Raw genomic sequence first — 13,727 nt, forward strand, 5'->3', positions numbered from 1 at the left:
AATTCATGTGAATATGACTGAAAAATTTCATTTTTTCTGAAAAGGTGGTGTCTATTTACTTGTGACCACGCTGTGTATATGTATATTCAACTACATTTACCGGTTGGTGCATTTGTTGCACGTATCCTAGTCTAATAGTGGCTCAATGCGAAGATTACAATCACGTGTAGGTCTATGTGTTCCATGAATTATTTAAACCGGTGATTAGGTTCAATGCTGAGATATGAAGAATGAGCTACCGTATCAGAAAGTGCACTTTTATTTCAGGTCTTTAAGATAAATAACCTAAGTGATGATGAACACCTTTTCCAGTCATTGGCATGCAAACCTAAACTTACTTCTATGTTGTCATTAGCATGCAAACCTAGACTTACTTCCATGTTGTCATTAACATGCAAACCTAGATTTACTTCTATGTTGTCATTAGCATGCAAACCTAGACTTACTTCTATGTTGTCATTAGCATGCAAACCTAGACTTACTTCTATGTTGTCATTAGTATGCAAACCTAGACTTACTTCTATGTTGTCATTAGCATGCAAACCTATATTTTTCTTCTATGGTGTCCTCTTACCTGGAAACTAGTGATTTTCTAATCATTCTACAAGTAAAAAGCTGGAAGTAAATGATAACAGTTGTGATAAATATTAGAAAAATTAAAAGCAGGAAAGACTAAGCAAACTATTACAATGAAGTTATTAACTTTTTATTTTTATGTCATTTATTTCTATTAACTCATTATTTCAACAACATATTTTTGATCTTTTATTCCTTTAGAAATTACGTACTCGTTCAGCGCAAGGAAAAAACATATGGACATCCAAAAGCTATACAGATGGTCAGATTCGAATGCCGATCCCTTCTGTGCCATTCCCTGGGTGAGCCTAGAAACATATGCTGTGCCTGTCAGGAATCGAACACAGAAGCTTAGTGTTATAAGGTTAACGCTATGCCGGCGAGGGGGTGAGTATATTTAGGAGACGCTCTGAAGTTTAACACATACGTATCTACAAGAAGAAACTGAGACAGAATCGGATTTAATTTCATGGTTCTGATAACACTTGTATAATTAATTGCTTGATGATTCTCGAGTCCTATCGGTACATACAGAACTATAGTATTTGTCTTTGTTACTTAGCAGCTGTTCTATCCATATCTGTTCTGTCCTAGAGTTTCCGAAAGTATTATTATGACTTTGATCTTACTTAACTTCAAACATCATTAGATATATTTAGCGCTAATGAACAATAATTAAGATGAAATTCTCGTCTAAGAACACTGTCCTGAAAGATGAGCCAAACACATTTCAATTAGAAACGTTGTGAAACACAAATGTAATACTCCTATAGAAACTAGCAGTGTAAGACAGCTAAACACAATAGGAATAATATATAATATCATATCGGATATTTAAATTAAATGTTGTAATTTAGTTCACACAGAATTAGGAAAATGATGTTAACCCTACCTTTTCGTGACTAACCCATTGACTGTTGATTTGCCGTAAAGGGTAGGGTTCGCCTCCGGCAGTTGAATTCGGGTGTGCTGAATACGGTGTACGGCCTGCAAAAATTCCGCGTGCATTTGAAGCAGCCTCTATCAAAGGGGTAATAATAACCACTGTATCTACTTCCATGTGCCCTCCACTGTAGCCATCACCATGACTACTGTAACTACCTTCATAACCTCCTCTGTAACTACTACCATGACTACTGTAACTACCATCACGACATCCATAACTGTTGTGACAAGCTATTACCTCTTAAGAAATGCCGAATAAATATACATCGTACTACAAGTTCGTCGTCTATAAATTCTGTATAATTGTCATCCAGTCAATCAGAAGTAGTACACTCTGCATTACAAACAGAATAAGGATGTGTTGATTTTAGTAACAATCAATAAATGAGATTGTTGTTGTCCAGTCAACATGTTGGACAACGCCTAAATTCACCACTAAAAAGACTGTTACAATCTCTAGCTGCTCATCAGGACCATGCGGTGACTTTATTTGGTAATGATCAATGTTTTTGGTGGGTACACACTCGCTATTAATAACAATTATGTTGTTATTTGTTATCAGTTAAAAAGAAAACATTCCATGATCTAAAATTTTCCACTCATTCGTTTTCATTTATGTAAAACGCGTAATGAAAAACTGGGTACACTTTGTGTTCTTCTTTAAGAATATGTAAAAAAAAAGTTCGCGATTGATTTCTTGTTATCTTCGATTTGTTCTATGCTCATTTCGAAAAGTAATCCATTTCAAATGTTTATTAGTATTTATAGACAGCTGGAAAGTACCTGTGTAGACAGAGCAAGAGTTATATTGATGATTAAACTGTATTTTAGAACTGGAGATATTTTCAATGAAGACATTTATGATCTACTTCTGAAATATCCACGCATCTATATATGTATTTAAATGTAATATAACTAACGATACTGGATTTATTGTATAAAGTAATATCCTACATGTTTGAAATGTCTGAGCTAAATCCATTTCTATAGCCCTGAGTAAAGTTGTTTTTTCGTTCAATATATTTAGTCTCATTTTCATTTGTTAAATTTTGAGAACCTTCTGTTATAGTATTGACATATTTTTCTTCTTTTTTTTTTACTGTTTTATTGTTTGTTTGTTCGTTTTATTTGTTCCATTTTAATTATCTTATTTCATTCTAGGAAGAAAGTCCGTGGTTTGTATTTCTAGAAAGTACAGAGAAAAAAAAGAAGTTAAATTACTTAACTGTCACTAGATGGCAATGACGTTGATATTGCGGAATATGATTGAGCAAGGCTGAAAACTGTCGTGGTGTATCTCATTTAATTTCAAACAAAACAAAATACAAAACGTCATTTTCGCGAGCTACTAGTTTATCACGCCCAATTTCAAAGCAGTAACAGCTTGACTAAATTTTTAATAATCACGGCAACACACGTTCTTACAGAATGACGTTGAAATACGTGTTTACTCTGATTTGTTTAAAGTATTAGACAACACACCCAACAATCACAAACGGATTTGAAAATTTCACCAAACACGTTACTACTTTGCAAAAATGAGAGCGCCGTCTAACAACTGATAAATATGATAGCTTATAAGTTATATAAATGAAACATTTAGTTGGCTGAATAAATCATTATTCTGCCTTAAACTGCATTTAAGGATATATTTGTTGCATATACCCTTCAAGGAACAGACATACAATTTGTCAGTAGGTACATTAACGTACAAAATATGACAAAAGTGGCATTTCTAATAAGATATGTTAATAAGCACAAAATACTAACATAAAGTCGGCAAACAAGGAAAGTATATTTTTTCTCTTACACATGAACCATATCACATTCATTTCTAGATGAGTCCTAAAGGAAACTTTAAACAATACTCAAGGACAATGTAACAGGGTAATTAGAAGTAAGAGTAGTTAATGTAATTACAGCTTATGTGCAGATTATTTCATTACGCTGTTACAAAGTAATAATCTCCTTCATTCACTGGTTTTCCCTGTCAATACATTTAGAGAGGTTCCAGTTTTGCAACAGCTGGTTGTTCTTACCAGTTGTGTTTGTATTTATTGTTCTTGAGGTCAAATCGTTTGTAAGTAATAAAGATATTCTCGGTCACATTTACCATGTAATTACAGCTGCCGTTTTAATTATGGCATATTTTTCTATACTTCATCTTTTGGGTTTACTTTCTGTTGTTGTTTTTTTTACGAATTACTAGAGAATCAAAGATGCCTCGTATCTAGTTGTATTAGTTTTATCTCTAATTCACTCAGCAATACACAAATACTCAACCTTTTTCTGAACTAACAAATTTTGATAACGAATTAACAGTTTTTACTCAAAATGTATTATTAAGTGCTTCAAAAAGAAATTTGAACTCATTATAATGTTTATAAATGAGTCGACAGAGTGATAGATGTTTTAACTCAAATATTTCCGGAATCTCCTGGTATATATTTTTTCCAATTCATTCTTGAATAATAACGATTCTTGTTTCTAGTGCGTCCTGAATGGCTATAATTTTGTCTGAAACTTTACAAAGATAAGTTTTATAGATTACTTGAGATAACACTAGATTTAGTTTTAACACTTCTAAAACTGTGTTGCCGTGATTATTAAAAATTTAGTCATGTTGATATCGCTTCTGAAATGAGTGTGATGAACTAGTTTTTCACGATGACATAATTTTATGTTGTTGTTGTTTTTCTGTTTTGAAATAATCCAAATTAAATGAGATATATCAATACAGCTTTCAACTTTACTCAATCCGGTTGTGCAATATCAACGCTACCTTCACCTAGTGGAATTTAAATAATTTAGATTCGTTTTCTCTGTATTATGCATTAGAAAACACACAAGTAAACTGTGTTAATATAAACATTACATTTTTTAGGCCCCAGATGAATCCATCTTTTTACTGAAGCGGTGTTTGTCATTACTTTTTTATCGTTTTAGTATTAAAAAAAAGAATTATAAATACTTTTACGTCACTAGATGGTGTGAGTGTTGATATTGCAGAAACGTATTGAGTAAATGACAGTAACAAGCCTGTCCATTGCACTGTTTTTCTTTCCCCGAGTAAAAGAACCAATCTTCTCTTTAAAAGATTGAGTTTTAGTTTTGCCCTAAATAGGTAGCTTGCTCTGAACGGAAGTTAATATCGATAATACTTGTTACCAGTTAAGATATCTAAAATATGTTAATCATACTGATTATTATTTGTACAAATAATAAAGTCAAGTTTCTGTCTTATAATTCAAGTATAAATTTAAGAATTTCTATCAACACACACACAAAACAATTTAGGAAATATAAATTGGATTAACTGACATTTTAGAAGGCAAATAAACATGAATTAAGCTGATGGTGATAATGGACAAGTAAAATAACATTTACAATTGATTAAGTTTGCCTTTTTGAAGGTTATTTATAATTTTGAATACCATGAATATTGCGTTTAAAAGAGTACTAAATCACAATTCAACTTTCCTCGGTATCATATATATTTATCTATATGCATGTATATTGTGCGTATTTGGCTATGGCTCATACACTTATAATGCAAAAGTATTCGCGTGATGATCCACATTCATAACTTATTTCCCGATCCACGCATGATATGAACAGAGTTCTGACTATTTGTAAAAATGTAATTTTATTGAAAAAATGCCAGTAAAATAAAACAATGAGGATTACAAACAAACCTCATATAACAACACAGTGTTCTATATATGTTTGGAAACTACGTACTCCAATAGCGTTCTCAACAACTAGTTAATAGGATCCATTATTGAAAGAAGCTGAGTGGACAGTCGCTCCACACGCTAGGTGTCTTCAATAGTAATGATGTTTTGTTTTTGCTAGAATAAACAAAGAAGTATATGTTTTAATATGTTACTGTGAAATCATCAGTGGAAACTTCTTCTTTACCTGCTAATTAAATCTACTTTCCTAACTTAAAAGCAATATATTTTAGGTAAAAAAAAAAGTCTGTTATCGTATTTACAGCAACTAAAATATTTCAGTTATGATAAACAAAAATATTGTTTCTAAAGTACTTTATGATTGAAGTAACCGTTTAACAAGCAGAATATTTTGTTTCTTCATTAAGTCAGCTTTATCTAATTACAGTAAACATATTTCTTCTAAGTTAGGGACAAAATTAATTATTACATCTGTCATTAGTGGTAACCACCATAACCTCCATGCCCGTAGCCGCCGTAACCACCATAACCTCCATGCCCGTGGCCGCCGTAACCACCGCCATAACCTCCATGACCACCACCACGGCCACCATAGCCTCCATAACCGCCGTAGCCTCTGCCGTGTCCACCATAACCACCGTAACCTCCATAGGCTACTGCAAGAAGAGTAGCAAAAACAACGAAAAGAATCATCTGGAAAAATAACAACAACATAAAAATTACAGATGTAACCGAATCTACACCTTTGTTAATAATTATATTACAGACATACATCATCTGGAAAAATAACAACAACATAAAAATTACAGATATAACCGAATCTACACCTTTGTTAATAATTATATTACAGACATACATCATCTGGAAAAATAACAACAACATAAAAATTACAGATGTAACCGAATCTACACCTTTGTTAATAATTATATTACAGACATACATCATCTGGAAAAATAACAACAACATAAAAATTACAGATGTAACCGAATCTACACCTTTGTTAATAATTATATTACAGACATACATAATAATACCATCATATTTACAAACAAACTTTCAAGTATGGATTAAAGTAATATTCGGATCAACGATATTTGTGTCTAAAATGTCACATTGTGCTAAACTTATATTCCCACATTATTTTCTAGTTAAAATAGAGAACTCTATCGTAAGTTTACACCGTCTATGCACTAGAAAAATAACTCTAACGTTAATAACATGTTTCCTTAAACTAGCTATCTTTTTATCAACAGCCTAGAAACAAGGTTCAGCCAAGTCATTAAAAAAAATACTTAACTTTTACAATACTTTCTAACATATAACTTTTGTATTAAATCATGCTTAGATAGAACAATATAATCTTACCAAAGTCTTCATAGCGGACAGTTTCGTCTATTTTTTCCTATGAAACTCAGTGTTTGGTCTGCTTTAGTGATCAGAAGGGAAGCCTTTTATATCTAACTGTCTGAAGTGAGAAATAATAATGTGCTCATTGAAGAGGTAATATACTGTTACAAAGTAATACCTATAACACTAGTACCTGGCAGTAAGTGATGGGACGTGGTTCCCTGGACTACCATCTTTAGTGCTTTCCACCTATAGAGAACATAGGTTACGTAAAAGAGCTTGTAAAAATTGTCAACCGCAAACATGAAACTGAATGACACAAACAACTTTAATCTAGGACGTCAGTAAAGCGTTAATGGGTTACATGCTTTTTAGTGACTGAGAAACACATGTTTTTACATTTTTTATGTTAGCCTAGATTATTAGGAACATTTATACTTACATTTTCGATTACTTGGTATGTTTTTACATACCACCTGCTACACTACATGTAATTGTCATTTGTATTAAATGCCTTTCCTACACTACATGTAATTGTCATTTGTATTAAATGCCTTTCCTACACTACATGTAATTGTCATTTGTATTAAATGCCTTTCCTACACTACATGTAATTGTCATTTGTATTAAATGCCTTTCCTACACTACATGTAATTGTTATTTGTATTAAATGTCTTTCATACACTACAGTAATTGTTATTTGTATTAGATGCCTTTCCTACACTACATGTAATTCTTATTATAATTTGTATTAGATGCCTTTCCTACACTACATGTAATTGTTAAGTGGCACAGCGGTATGTCTGCGGACTTACAACGCTAGAATCCGGGTTTCGATACCCGTGGTGGGCAGAGCACAGATTGCTCATTGTGTAGCTTTGTGCTTAAGGGGTGCATGTAATTGTTATTGTCATTTGTATCAAATGCCTTTCCTACAATAGATATAATTCTTTAATAATTATTTCTTTAACTTTTTCAAGATTGTTGTTTAGATGAAAAGCATATTTCCTGTTTTCAGTCACTTTATAAGCTGCTATACATGCTAACATTTCATTTACTACAAGCACTGTAATTACAGATCAAGTTAATAGACCAAATTTCAAAGTAGATTTTTGACATAATACACTAATACTTGGCTACTTCCTAGCATTTACATAGGAATTTTTTTAATTCTAAAATATAATGGTAAATCTTTTTAAACGTTCTCTCTTTTTTTATTTTATTTTATTTTAATTGCATGATCAGTGTTTTGACCCCAAGGTTGTATTTAATTACACGCGTCACCTGCATGGCGTGCCATCCAATTTCGCTTTTACAGATAGAGTAATTAGTTTTTATATGATCTTTGTTTGATAAGCAAATAAGGAAAAAACATATTCTGTTAATAATTTATCAGCGCCATAATTTGTTAAGAACAATTTTCCTAACATATTAGTTAAAAATTTGTTTGATTTTTCAACATTAACGAATCGTTGTAATCCATTTCATTACAATAAAAATAGAAGTTAATATCGACGTATTTGTGAATTAATAGTAATTATAAAATTACTTAAAAGTGTTATACGTTGCATTGAACACAACATTTCTATAAGTTTTCCATGCGCAATCAGAACTGTATATTTGTTACTTGAAATTATAAGGGTCTATGATTTTGAACACACAGACTAAAATTTACATTTTAATGATTTTTACAAGCTTTTTGTTTTATATCAGCTAGCTGTGTTCATGACTTTGTAAATTCATGGAAGTTAACAGCTATTTCCAGCCAAATTGAACTGTTATATGTTTCCGATTTGGAATATTGTAAAAACATTTCTAAGCATAAAAAATAATTATTCCTAGTTTAAATGAGAGTTGTCAAAACTGTTACCTTTATTAAATGAAAGTAATAATAGCATTAACAAGAAGACGAGCTTTTTGGATAATATATTATGGCATGGTGATGTGACGAAATTGATACTTTACGACAAGAAAAAAACTTTCGAAAAGGATAATTCAAAAGTCGAATTTCTAATACTTTCGTCGATAGTAACTTATGATATGGTGATGTGACGAAATTGATACTTTACGAGAAGAAAAAAGCTTTTGAAAAGGATAATTCAAAAGTCGAATTTCTATAACTTTCGTCGCTATTAACTTATGGCATGATGATGTGATAAAATTAGCATTTTGCAACATGAAAGAACTATCTAGAAGGATAATTCAGAAGTCGAATTTCTTAAACTTTTGTCTGATAATTAGAAACATGGATATCACGTGTGTGAAATATTTATATGGAATAACTCTGAATAATTGTGATATTTTAACTTCGTCTGTATGTGTCATTGCTTGGTTTAATTATATTGAACATTTACCCAACCTACAAAAATTAATATTTTCCTCTCATGTTCGTGTCTCATGACTTACAAAAACATTCACTGTTCTCAAAGATTTAAATAGCAATTTTACATCCATGTAATTTTGGTATCTGTATGTATTTTGTTCCCTAAGAGTGAATCTAAACTTTATTTTACATTACTTTACACGTTATTGTGTATTTATCTTGTCCTTATATGCATACGCTTTTGCCCAACAAAATCTCATGATAACTCTACTGTCATTTAGAATTAATTTGTTATCCAATACAACATAAGAGTTTCTTCAGCAAATTGCTAACATGTTAGCAGTACTTTACTACTTTCTATTTAGAAGATTCCTTCGGTGAAACAAATAACAGAAGCAGAAAGCATTTGTTGTTGTTGTCTTTTTTCAATATTATTTTCATTCATAACAGTAGTTTTTAATTAGTTAGGCTTAGTTGTACTGAGAGTAGTTATTATAAAGTATTTGAATCGTATTACTTATTATTTATTGATATCATGACTACATAATGGCATTTTTTCGTTTATTTTGTGTTATAAGATAAAACTACTATCATCACCAAGAACATCATCAACATCTTCAGTAAAACAAAGTTTCTGAACAATGTCTTGATGATACAGCTAAATTGATACAGTCAACTATTATTTCTAATTACGTACATTTGTTTTCACAGAGTTGCATTCTCTCTGCTTAATCCTTCTAAGGTTTAATACCACGTTCCTTGAAACTGCTTATAAAACTTATCTTTGTTTCCTTTTATCATAATATTTTAGTCATCGATTTTTACCACTTGCTCAGAATGTTTAGGCGTTTTAAATGCCTCCTTTAGAATAGGTTTTTCAAAACTAGGTCATTTTAGAAAAGCTACTTCTAAGAGACAGGATATAAGAATTTATAATTTGAACCCACGCACTATAATATCTTGTAGTATTTTCAGAGAAGTATGTCAAAATTTTCATCTTTCAAATATGAAAGTTCTGAAACTGTGTTATTGTATGGGCATAGCCCTATTGTAGAGCGCTGGATTTCGAAGCTAGCGACCCGACTTTATTTCCTTGATATACCACAAAATCTCCCCTCCCAACATTAAGCTGCGGGTGCATTATAAGCGTAATAGTCAATTCCTTAGTGTGAATGGCGGATGGTAAGGTGTTTTTGACTGGCTGCCTTCGCTCTGATCAGTAGTTCAAACTTAAGGTCGGTAGCGTAGACATAAATACAAATACAGTATACAGTTTTACTAAAATAAATTTAAGAGTTCAAAAATCATAACTTTTCCAATTAACTATTATAGTAAATACAACTACAATAGAAACCAATCAAGTACAAAAACAATTTACTAATTACTCAGTTTATTTTGTAAAATCTAGTCTTTCAGTGTTTAAAATAGTAGCATTATTCTCACCCAGTAGTACGTCAGTGAATTGATTAGTTTGTTGCATTAACTTAGTATACATATAAGTTTTTATAAAATGATATATTTTATTTTATAACTATTATCTTAAAAATAATAATGAATCTAACAACAAGCCCTCAAAATAATTACATTTTGGCAACGTTAACTTAATATGAGAGCATAGTTCTTATTTTTATTTCCTGTTAGTGTACTTTGAAAACCCATTACAAGCAACGCTTCAGGTATTATTACGTTGCTGTGTAGGAACATTTCTAGAAGTAAACAGAAGAAAACACTCTTCCCGCTGATCAGTTTACTAAAGAACATGTTATCTTTCTCTAAATAACACATTGTACAATCGACACAATTTGTGTACAAGTTTAATCCAGATGACTAATTAACGTCTTGGACTCTACGCTATACTATTTCATACAGTGTCTGCCTACAGTAGACTTTTCAAACGTTACTTAATCTATCACATCCATACCCATTATTTTCCTATTTGTTGTCAGTGCTCTTTTTGTTATCAATAAATGACAGGAAAAACATTTCCGGTAAATACGTTATTTGTGCCCATTTCATTTTTTTCTTAATATTCATATCTGAAAAGATTTTAAGGTGGAAGAAAATGACAAACTCTGCTATTTCTGTTAGTTATATCATGTTAGAAGTGAAAATCTTCTCTAGCAGTAGTTATTTAGTTAGTTAGCAATTCTATGTAATACATAGGAAAGACTACCTGATGTGTAACATTCCTTACATTCACATGTAATTATCATCGAATGTGTTATATACAATTTCAAACTATGATGAACAATTCGTATTATTTTGAACATACGTGTGTACGTTTTGTACTCTTAATCTCAAAAGCAAGCATATTTGCCTTCATACATCATACTCGCACCCTCGAAAACTAAATTAAGAGAGCGTAGAAACTTATAAACATAATGATTTTCGTGATGAAAACTTACAATGTACTAAGATGAGGATAAAAAAGTAATGAAAACAGTTTCTTACATTTTAAGAGGAAAACTGATCTAACTTACAGAAAGAAATCTGTGTAAAATTAAGTTGTTTCGAATAAAGACCATGTAGTTGAATTACGTAGGGAGTTAGCATGTTTTTGAATTGCATAACACAAACTATTACGGCGATTTACTAATATTGAAACCGAAAACTTGTGTTCGTAACAAAGTTAACACTAATTTCTTAAAATTTGAATTAAAACTAAATTTAAAGCTTCTTTTACCTGGAAAGTTGAAATGTATCTAAACAAATAGATAATTTTAGAACAAAATATCTATATCTGCGCCATCTTACTTCAGTTAATAACACAAGTTTCATCACATAATAAGCCACTGTCAAAAGCGACATACACGTTCTTCTAAAGTCGGAATCAAACTCAAGAAATTCTACACGACTTGAGATTTCAGAAAATCAATATTTTATTTCCAATACAATTGCACTCACTCACAATGACAATTGCATAATTATTTTCGTAAAGAAAGGAACGTGTTATTTTCCTCGTGATTTTTCAGATGTTCTAATATTGCTACGAAGGAAAAATTCATCCCTCTTCCGTCGCTTCTTATCCTACTGTATATTCAGGGTATTCGTATAATGCTCTAAAAAAATGCAATAATCAAACAGATATCAGTCGCGTTTTATTCACATGATATGAACTGTCATTTCGTTAGTAGTTAGACATTAATCAAATACACGAGGGAAATATCCCACTTCTAGTTATATATTATTAATATTTAGAAAAAGTCAAAAATATGCAAATACTGAGAACATTAACACCACATTTCATCTGGAAATATAATATGTTAAATAAATAACGCTAAGATAGAGCAAAAATATAAAGACTTAATTTCACAAAATGAGGTCTCTTGACATTTTCAAATGCAAATTAATTGAAATAAATTCAAACAAAGATAATTAACACATAATGGTGGGGTTGTGTATTAATATCTGGTTTAGAAGCGAAAATCTGCGTAACTATTCAATACTGAACTCACTAGTGGTAACCACCGTATCCATAGCCACCACGACCACCATAACCGCCACCATGACCTCCATAACCGCCACCGTAACCTCCATAGCCTCCACCATGACCTCCATAACCGCCACCGTAACCTCCATAGCCTCCACCATGACCACCATAGCCGCCATGTCCACCATAACCACCGTAACCTCCGTAAGCTACTGCTACCATGGCAGCAAAAACAATGAGAAGAAATATCTGCAGAGAAGAAAATCAGATGACATTTAATTAGATAAACAGCCTTTTTGCTGGTTACAAAGGAGAGAGAGAAAAGACGGGCGTGTCATTAAAAACGAACAAGTCTTAATCAACACAAAATAGTAGAGCTTTACGATCTGTCATCATAATGGTAAGATTCAATATTTCATCGTTATTCAATTATCTCTAAACTATTATGTTTGTTTTTTTATTGAATAAAAAATCTAAAGTCATTGCATCATAGATAACATAATAACGCTAGTAATTTTTAAGCTTGTCCTTGTAATAATAAATTAATAAAATTCACAGTGGAAACGGAGTTACGAATAATGAATATTTTATTAATTTTTGACTTATAAGTTATTCTATATTTTTTTGTGGATTTGACTTGAGGTCTGAAAGTCTGTGAAAATAAAAGCTTACCCAGGTCTTCATAATGAGCAGATCTTTCAGTAGCTACTTTTCGAATTCAGATTGGTTTGACTCACAGAAGAACCTTTTATACCAAATTAAACGGGGAGAAAATAGGCCATAGAATCAGGGTCCCGGAACTACCACCTGAAGAACCTCCGTTAAAACCACATTTAAACTGTGCAGCTGAAAATATAGAATGAAACAGCCTGTTACTGAAAACTCATCGATTACTAGCAGAGCATGAAAAGACGTTGTTCATGTGCCTTTTGTATTACTTTTTATTTTTTCTGAGCAAACATTATATTTATAATCGCATTTTTCTTTTTCGGCTATAGCTACTCCACAGAGAAACTGCAGAAAGATTTGGTTTACAGTGTTAATGTACGTACCTGCTTGATGAATTCTGTTACTTATGTCAATAGTTTACAAAAGGATGAGAATACGATAAAAGATATAATGTGAAAAGATTATTAAATTAACCAGTTCAATAAGGCACATACCTGAAGTTACGAAAAGTAATCATTTTTAAGGTTTCAGAATGTGATATATATATATATATATATGCATATTTTTTGTCAGTTTTATTATATATCTGCTACATCCACACAGCAGCAGACTTGTTTTATTGTATATCTTCTATATCCACACAGCAGCAGACTTGTTTTATTGTATATCTGCTATATCCACACAGCAGCAGATCTATTTTATTGTATATCTGCTAGATCTACACAGCAGCAGATCTGTTTTA

General features: G+C 31.5%; 2 protein-coding genes across 2 annotated transcripts; both read right to left on the minus strand.

Moving 5' to 3' along the window:
* Window positions 1–1,483: 1,483 nt before the first annotated feature.
* LOC106471798 (glycine-rich cell wall structural protein-like) lies at window positions 1,484–6,593 on the minus strand (the record flags this gene model as incomplete). The annotated part of the gene is made up of 3 exons (XM_022400410.1): window positions 6,582–6,593; window positions 5,714–5,909; window positions 1,484–1,761 (listed from the first exon to the last, which is right to left on the minus strand). Coding segments are annotated over exons 1-3 (486 nt in total), but the record flags the coding sequence as incomplete, so codon positions are not given.
* A 5,218-nt stretch (window positions 6,594–11,811) lies between these two features.
* Window positions 11,812–13,156, minus strand: LOC111088964 (glycine-rich RNA-binding protein 2-like). The gene is made up of 3 exons (XM_022400411.1): window positions 12,989–13,156; window positions 12,342–12,565; window positions 11,812–11,945 (listed from the first exon to the last, which is right to left on the minus strand). Coding segments are annotated over exons 1-3 (237 nt in total). The 5' UTR covers window positions 13,001–13,156; the 3' UTR covers window positions 11,812–11,944.
* Window positions 13,157–13,727: the final 571 nt, after the last annotated feature.

The sequence above is a fragment of the Limulus polyphemus genome, unplaced genomic scaffold (assembly GCF_000517525.1).
Source record: "Limulus polyphemus unplaced genomic scaffold, Limulus_polyphemus-2.1.2 Scaffold4870, whole genome shotgun sequence".
Taxonomy (NCBI): domain Eukaryota; kingdom Metazoa; phylum Arthropoda; class Merostomata; order Xiphosura; family Limulidae; genus Limulus; species Limulus polyphemus.